Source organism: Oryx dammah, unplaced genomic scaffold, assembly GCF_014754425.2.
Source record: "Oryx dammah isolate SB20612 unplaced genomic scaffold, SCBI_Odam_1.1 HiC_scaffold_12, whole genome shotgun sequence".
In the NCBI taxonomy this organism is placed as follows: domain Eukaryota; kingdom Metazoa; phylum Chordata; class Mammalia; order Artiodactyla; family Bovidae; genus Oryx; species Oryx dammah.
The window spans coordinates 62,944,959-62,953,630 of record NW_024070196.1 but is presented as its reverse complement, the minus strand read 5'-3'; the positions used below and the strand labels follow the sequence as shown (position 1 = coordinate 62,953,630).

The 8,672-nt window shown below is 55.4% G+C and overlaps 1 protein-coding gene across 1 annotated transcript in view; it reads right to left on the bottom strand.

Moving 5' to 3' along the window:
- Positions 1 to 1,494: 1,494 nt before the first annotated feature.
- The window catches only part of MMAB (metabolism of cobalamin associated B), a 12,996-nt gene continuing 5,818 nt past the window's right edge, over positions 1,495 to 8,672 (bottom strand). The window contains exons 4-9 of the mRNA XM_040250919.1: positions 7,812 to 7,869; positions 5,282 to 5,354; positions 4,949 to 5,046; positions 4,321 to 4,385; positions 2,492 to 2,551; positions 1,495 to 1,879 (exon numbers count right to left, since the gene is read on the bottom strand). Of these exons, the coding sequence (XP_040106853.1) occupies positions 1,780 to 1,879; positions 2,492 to 2,551; positions 4,321 to 4,385; positions 4,949 to 5,046; positions 5,282 to 5,354; positions 7,812 to 7,869 (454 nt within the window). The 3' untranslated portion in view covers positions 1,495 to 1,779. The remainder of the gene's footprint in view (positions 1,880 to 2,491; positions 2,552 to 4,320; positions 4,386 to 4,948; positions 5,047 to 5,281; positions 5,355 to 7,811; positions 7,870 to 8,672) is intronic.

Here is an 8,672-nt window from a genome sequence, read left to right as displayed (position 1 = left end):
AGGCATAGGACATGCCTGCATCTGAACGTTTCTCGGGGATGTTTGTCTCTTCGAGTGTTTGTTTCTTGGAGATGTTCACAATGGAAGGGATGGTGTGGAGCGGTCGGGACTTGGGAACCTGGGGCTACCATCTGGCCTGTGACAGCCCTTCCCAGCAAGGGCTGGTGGGGCGTGGATTTGGCTACAGGCAAAAGGCCTTATTTCAAAGATCAGCCCTTGAGAACGCTATCTACTCAAACCACTTCTCTTGTCCTTTGTAGGATGGTCTACCATGGTAAGGAGTACAGAACTATTTATTATGTACAACCTGCTCCTTCTAGGATGATGGTGAAGTGCAGAAAGGATCGAGTGACTTGATGGATTCTGGGAGCTCCTGGAACATACCCCTCCCCAGCCCAGCCTGAGTGCCCACCCGCTCAGCCACAAACTGTCTTTAGCCTATTCTCTGCCCTTCTCAGCTCCATCCACACCAGCCAAGCCGCCTGCTGTGCACCAGACCTGGTGCCAACCGCTGGTCAGGGCCACTTCCTGGAGGGTTTTCGCTGTTACGGTCACCTGCACCTTACCCACTTTGCCCAAGTCCAGGAAAAATAGGACCCAGAGGGGAGGAAATACGGTGTTCCCTCCAGCAAAATGAGCAGGCAAGTCGGTTAAGAATGAAAGCAGAGGCAAGCACAAAACTCATCATTTTACTGTTTGCTGACTTGCTGGCAAGGATGGCCGGAGGGACCCGCCTTCCCGCGCTTCATGCTAATGATCGAAGGCCGGATGGAGTTCACTGGCTCTTTCCGCCCTGTGCGAGCCTGCCCCTCCCAACTCGTTTCCTGCAATTAGCGGCGTGGAACCTTCAGGATCTCAGGGCTGCCGCCTCACCCTTCATAAATATCTCCCTTCCCAAGGACACAGCTGGTGCGGGCAGTGTCGCTTCATAGCGGGAGGGAGCCGCGGTGACAACTGAAATAAAATACAGCCGTGGTCTGGATCTCAGAGGGATAAACCAGCCAAGTGCAACATCAGAGAAGTCGGTCTGGTCTGTGTCAGCCTCGCTGGAACCGTGAGCTTATTCTCTGAAGCTGAAGGCACTCTACCTCTGGCCCTGGATGCTGCCGCCCCGGGCAGGACATGCCCCCCTCAAAGTGGCAGTCTCCCTCTCTTGCGGGGGTCTCTGGCCCCTGATGGAGGGAGACTCCCCTTGAGAGAAGATTCCCCAGGTCACACCCCTGCCATGCACACACTTCAAGTCCAAGTGCTTCCGAGGCCTCGCCTGCCAGTCTGCAGCCGTCCTCCGCTGGTGATGAGTGGCTCAGAGGTGACTAAACTCCAAATCCTGTCTGCCTTCCCCTTTATCAATGTGACATTTAAAGCCCCTTTGGCACAGGTAAATCACAATTACATTTCCAAGGGCCTCTGGTACCATTCCAAATCCTCGGACAGCCAGAGTTGCCAGTGGAAGGCCTTGTGCTCTGACACACACACACACACACACACACACAGTGCAAGCCTTTCCCACTTTTATTCTTTTTTTCTGCTTGGTTCCTCAATGAAGCAATCACTTTTTCTTTCCTGCAACACCGACTTCATTCCCACTTCCTGGAAGACCGAGGAGAGCCCAGGGGATTCTCCACCAGCCACAGCTCCGAAAGGAAGTGGCAGGGCTGTGAAAGGAAGCCAGGTCTGGACAGTCCAGCTTCTGGCCCCTGTGGGTGAGATTCTCAGGGATCAGGACGCGAGGGCGAAGTCTTCCCCTTGCCGCTGTCACTTCCATTCTTTCCCAGAGCCTCAGGTGCGGTCCGACAGGTCATTTTTCTTGTATATCTTTTCTGGATTCCCTTCCTTCATGGCTGTGTATCTGGCTAATGTGAAGAGATAGTCGCTGAGTCTGGAGGGGCAGAAGCAGGCAAACAGAATGGACTGAAATGAGAGATCAATGCTAACCGGGTCCTCCCTAAACGAGCCTTCAAGGAGGAAATATCAATCACACGCCCCCAGGAGCATCGGGCAGGACAGCGGGTGCTCAGCCAACCCGGGCTTGATGGATGGCATGTGAGGCCAGCTTCCGTGCGAGCCCGGCACCCGACTCTGGCGCCAGGGCTGGGGCGGTTTCCCCAGGAAGAGGCCCTGCCCGGCCTCATGGGGCTGGCAACTTTGGGCCCCGTCCCTGCTTTCTGCACCTTCCGACGACCAGGCCTGGTGCCTCCCAAACTGGGGCAGGCACACAAATCCCTCGGGGATCCTGGTGACATGCAGATCAGATTCTGACTGGAGAGGACCGGCTGGGCCAGGCCTGCATTTGGCAAGTGTAAGCGACGCCCAGGCGATGCTGGCGCTGCTGGTCTGAGGAACTTGCTTTGAGTGGAGGGGGCCTAGGCCCGGCTTCTCAGCCTTGGCACAACTGAAGCGAATGAATGAGGGAGGCTCACTCTGCGGTCGTCACTCCCCACAATGTGCCTACGTTTTCAAATGGCAGGCTCTTCAGATCCCATCTGAGTACCTGTTTAAGAACTTGACCACGTTTGCATCGGTCTCACCTGTCTGGACAAGAGGCACCACGCTAGAAGAGGAGGAAACACAGCGTCACACTGTTGTTAGGGGCTCAGCACACTCGGGGCCCGGGGCTGCGTCTCGAGTCAGTACCTCCTTCCCGCTGCAGCCTGACCGGGCGTCCTCGCCAGTCTGTGTGCAGACGTTCTAGAGGGTGCTCACTGGAGATGAGGGCCCATCACCTCTGCTGCATAACCCCTGCTGGGAGGTGCTCACCCCAAACCGAGGTCCCAGGTTTCTGTCCCCTCCCTCAGGGGATTTGTCACCTGGACACAGGTCTGGTGTCCTGAGGACCCTCCTCTGCTTGGCCAGTTCCCGTTGTTGGACCTTTGGACCATCTCGACGCTTTTGCTACTATGAGCACTGCTGACGTGGATGGCTCTAGGCAAATGACTCTTTTCTCCTGAAGCTGAAGGTCTTCTGTGACCCAGCGTCCCTTTACGAACCACTTGGGCCCAAGAGCCTTTCATGAAAAGTGAAACTTTCATGACATGGGGCCGTGGACAGAGCTCAGGTTTGGAGCAGACACACCTGGGCTCCAGTCTGGACTCTGCCATGGACCACCCAGGGGACCCTGGCCACGGTGTCACCTCTGAGCCCCAATTTCCTGACCCTGGCAGAGTGGGGACCGCCACCACCTCTCTTCCAAGCTTACCACAAGGAATCAATGAAACAATGAATACAAAGCACCCAGCACAGCCTCGTCTGTTGTATACAGACGTTCTTTTGTCTTTATTGTCGTTTTTGTGTAAAGCTGGGTGGCAGCCTGGCCTATGAATCGTGTTAAATGGAGATTCTGCACAATCACTCTTTTATTTATTTCAATATTTATTTGACTGTGCTGGGTTTTAGATGGGATCTTCGATCTTTGTGGCATGTGGTATCTTTTTTTTTTAAATATTTATTTATTTTTGCTTCCCTGGGTTTTAACTTGTGGCAGGTGGAATCTTTTCAGTGGTGGCATGTGAACTCTTAGTTGTGGCATGTGGGATCTAGTTCCTTGACCCGGAATCAAACCCGGGGCCCCTGCGTTGGGAATGTGAGTCTTAGCCACTGGACCCTCAGGGAAGTCCCTGCAATTGCTCTTGTAATGTTTCCTTGATAAGGCTGTCAGCAGCTTCTGGGAGGTTCCCTCCTCTCCGATTCTGAATCTGGGGATGGGGTCAGCAGGTGGTTGGCTGGTCTGGGCCCTTCTCCACCCAGCACCCAGTAGTCACTCCACGGCCTAAAGCCGGTCATCAGCTTTCAAGATAAAGGCAGAGCCCTTGGGTGCAGGAGGCCCTGCCCGGCCTGGCCTCGGCTCAGCCTCCGGCCTCACTGTGCCCCACGCCCCTCACTCGGGACCAGACCTTCAGCCTCCTTTCTGTGCGTTCAGTGCAGGCTGCTGCCTCTGCCCTTGCCGTCCCCTCGCCCTGGACACTCTGTCCACCATTCTCCCCCACTAACTATTGCCCCCCCGCAAGCCCAGTCCCAGGCTGGGTCCCCCTGGGGCCAAGGACCCTCCATCACAGCTTTCATCATGCTGTGGAGCTTTTTGATCTTTCTGCTCAGCGGAGGGCCCCTCCTATTTAAATTAACCTGAAGAACGGGAAGCCTTCACTGAAGGCTGAATTTCACACCACCTGAGTGGTATTATCATTATGATTAATCAACTAGACCCGCTGGGCCTCCCCCACCCCGCTGTTGCTGGAGCTGTCCGCTTCAGCACCAGCTCTGATCTCACCAGGGACCCATGTCCCCCCACTGCCCCCCCAGGCCGCGGTCCCGGAGGCCCTGTACCGTCTCTCGGCTCGGCGACACACGGCCCGACAGAAGTGCAGTGCGGAGCTGCTCTTGCCTCCTGACTGAAAGAAGAAGGCGTGTGTTGGCTGGAGTGGGGATGGGGTGGAGGGGGCTGGGGGGTGCTCACTGCAGACAGGGAGCTCAGACGGACTGACGGACATGCAGGCTCACCCCGCCCACAACCCAGGGCAGTGTTCTGCTTCCAGGGGCCCTACCGGGGCATAGTCTCTGAGTGTTGTCACTCAGCCGTGTCCGACTCTTTGTGACCCCATGGACTGCAGCCCGCCAGGCTCCCCTGTCCATGGGATTCTCTAGGCAAGAATACTGGAGTGGGTTGCCATGCCCTTCTCCAGGTGATCTTCCCGACCCAGGGATTGAACCCGGGTCTCCTGCACTGCAGGCAGATTCTTACTGTCTGAAACTCAAGAGAAGCCTCTGGGTACCCCTCTCTAAGGCGGGCAGGGGTGGGAATGGGACCAGTGAAGGTCTGGAGGGGACTCAGGGGCTGGGGGACAGCTTCTGTCACCGTTACACATAGAAGAGGGGGACTTCGTCACTGCTGGTGTGTTGGGGTCAACACATGCACCCACAGCCACCCTGCAGCCTGAGGCGGCCGGGTACCTACAGGCAGGATGAAAGCAGTGAGCGGGGGCAGCTGGCGAGAGTATCTGTCTATCCACTGCTCCAGCTCCAGGATGGGCCCCGCCTCAAATGTGGCATGCTCTGCGGAACCAAGGAGACCAGCACTGCGTGAGGCCACGGCCCCAGGATCACAGGAACCCGCCCATTCCTTTCCATCCAGGTGCCCCGCAAACCACTCCACTGGCTCAGAGGCACCTTCCCTCTCAGGCTGCAAGGCCAGGCTGACAGGGGTCCCAGGTGCCCCCCAGGAGAGGGCTCCCTGGGCCCCCACAGGGCCCTCTGAGCACACACCCGGTGCATTCAGGGAGAGATTTACTTAAGTGAGCCTCCCTGGCTGAGGAACGCAGAGTTGCCAGGGCAGAGCCGACGTCCTGCAAGGAGCACTGGATCTGGGGGAGGAAAGGAAGGCACAGATGAGAACCTCGTCATGCCAGCCACGTGAGGTCCCCTGCGTCCATGCGCAGAAGCTGGTGGGCTGGGGCTGGCAGATCACTAAGAAGCCAGCATTTAAAGGCTATTAGCAAACTGTCTGAACCCACAGAACATCTGCCCTGGTTGGCAAGAGACCTGGCTCCCTTGGGGATATTTGGGTGACGCAGACAGTGAGCATCAAAGGCCCGAGGTGGATAGGAAGAATCCTCTCGCCTGACCCTCCTCTCCCATAGGCAGGGGCCCTGTGAGGTCTTTTTCTTTTCTCTAACCTGACGGCCTTGGTTTTCTAACCTATAACACCTGGGCTGAGAGACCCAAGTTGGCAGTGACTTTTATTTTATTTTGATCTGTATTCTTCTTTTCCAATAATTTATTTTTGGCTGTGCTGGGTCTTTGCTGCTGCATGGGCGTTTCTCGAGTTGTGGCGAGTGGGGGCTACTCTCTAGTGGCAGGATCTGGGCTTCTCACTGCCGTGGCGTCTCTTGTTGAGGAGCACGGGTTCTAGGGCTCTGGTTTTAGTAGCTGCAGCACGCAGGCTCGAGAACACAGGCTCGCTAAGTTGTGGTGCACGGGCTTAGTTGCTCTGTGGCATGTGGCACCTTCCAGGATCAGGGATCGAACCTGTGTCTCCGGCATCGGCAGGCAGAGTCTTTACCACTGAGCCACCAGGAAAGCCTGCCAGTGCTTTTTAAACTGGACAGGACAGATCTGCCCTCTGATGAGAAGGCCACCATGGCAGGGTGCTGGAAGCAGGACAGAGCTCCTTGGGCCACCAGGCCGCACTCTGCTTGAGTTATGTGACCATGTGGTGTCTCCATGGCTTCTGGCTTCTGGTGCAAAGTGACTTCACAGTCCCACCCCGCCGTTGGCCACCTGCAGCGTTCACCCTGGGGGTGGAGAGAGGTGACCACTGCCTGGGAATCAGATTCCAGCCCCGCTGGGATTCCTGGCTGCAGGGCCTCGGCCTGAGCCTCACTTTTGTCCTCTGTAAGATGTGAAAGCTGGCCTCCACCTCATGGGCTTCTGCGGGGAACGCTGGGAACAGGCTGCCTGGCCTTCTACAGGCCCTGGGGCAGTCTAGGAGAACAAGTCACAGTCCACACCCGTGGGGCGCCCAGGCCATACGCCTGCTGATTCCCATCTGTGGTAGCTCAGATGGTAAAGCATCTGCCTGCCATGTGGGAGGCCTGGGTTCGATCCTTGGGTTGGGAAGATCCCTGAGTCGGGAAGATCCTCTGGAGAAGGAACTGGCAACCCACTCCAGCATTCTTGCCTGGAAGATCCCATCGACAGTGGAGGCTGGCAGGCTACAGTCAATGGGATCGCAAAGAGCTGGACAAGACTGAGCGACTAACACTTTCACTTTCACTTTAGAGGCAGAAGCGCAGGAGCTGTGGGAGCCTGGGAGAGGCACCAGCTGGAGGCTGGGGTGGTGGCCTGAGCAGCGCTGGAGAAAATGATGTCGAAAGTGTCACTCAAAGTACGTGGCCTAAAGTAAGGCGGGCTCATCGTGTCATTGCACCCCCCTGCCCCCAGGCAAACCCTGCTCAGAGGTGGGCACAGCAGACCAGAAACGACTGCTGTGGGCGCCAACAGTTCCTCACGATGAGGCTGAAAACCAGCCTCCCTCACACAGGAGGTGCTGCGTTCATAGAACGTTCCAGCTGTTTAGGCCTCCCAACCTTGGGCAGCCCCTCACTGCCCTGCGTCTGCTCCCAGGGGCCCCATCCTGCTCCAGTCTGGCCTGGAAGACTGAAGCGGGCCGAGGGCTGACCCTCCAGGGGGCAGCAGACTCAGGGCAGCACGCAGACTGAAACCTGGGGTGTCCTTCGTGCTCTAGGGGTGGCAGCCCTGCCTCCATCTCAGAAGTCCTCTCTGAGGCCCAAAGCCGGGCTGCCTCTTAAGGAACAGAGCAGTCATTCTAAGAACCCTACTATCCCCCAACCAAGGGCTCCCCGCGGCTGGGCCTCCCGGGTTTCTCAACCTCACAGCTACTGACACTTTGGCCCAGGTCATCCTCTGGGGTGGGGGTTGGGGGGTGTCCTGTGCGTTGTAGGACATTTAGCTGCTTTCCTGCCTCCACCCACCAGACCTCAACAGCACTTCCACCTCTAGTTGTAACGACTGAAAACATCTCCGGACATTGCCCCATGTCCCCTGAGGGGCAGAACTGGGCTGAGACCACTGACCTCACACATCCCTCTCTGAGAGCAAGCCTCTACACTCACCTGTGAGGGAGGGTGATTTCTGTGTGTTCCCATCTTACAGATGAAGAAACTGAGGCTCACAGAGGGAAAGTGACTAGTCCCAGATGACACACAGAGGAAGTGATGGTCAGATGGCAATTCCAGTTACGGCCACCAGGCCTTAGGGTTGAAAAAAATCCCAGCTCCCGGTAAGACAATGTTACTCACTTTCTGAAGCTCTTCCACAAACGGGTGGCCCTTTTCTGCAATTAATTCCATAGCAAACCTACGAGGAAAAAGGAAAAAGAATTTGCCTCGAATATAACATCCCTAGCCCCTGTCTGCTGTGAAAGTGCTGCACTCAATATGCCAGCAAATTTGGACAACTCAGCAGTGGCCACAGGACTGGAAAAGGTCAGTTTTCATTCCAATCCCAAAGAAAGGCAATGCCAAAGAATGCTCAAACTACCACACAATTGCACTCATCTCAAATGCTAGTAAAGTAATGCTCAAAATTCTCCAAGCCAGGCTTCAGCAATACATGAACCGTGAACTTCCTGATGTTCCAGCTGGTTTTAGAAAAGGCAGAGGAACCAGAGATCAAATTGCCAACATCCGCTGGATCATGGAAAAAGCAAGAGAGTTCCAGAAAAACATCTATTTCTGCTTTATTGACTATGCCAAAGCCTTTGACTGTGTGGATGGATCACAATCAACTGTGGAAAATTCTGAGAGAGATGGGAATACCAGACCACCTGACCTGCCTCTTGAGAAATCTGTATGCAGGTCAGGAAGCAACAGTTAGAACTAGACATGGAACAACAGACTGGTTCCAAATAGGAAAAGGAGTACATCAAGGCTGTATATTGTCACCCTGCTTATTTAACTTCTATGCAGAGTACATCATGAGAAACGCTGGACTGGAAGAAACACAAGCTGGAATCAAGATTGCCGGGAGAAATATCAATAACCTCAGATATGCAGATGACACCACCCTTATGGCAGAAAGTGAAGAGGAACTAAAAAGCCTCTTGATGAAAGTGAAAGAGGAGAGTGAAAAAGTTGGCTTAAAGCTCAACATTCAGAAAA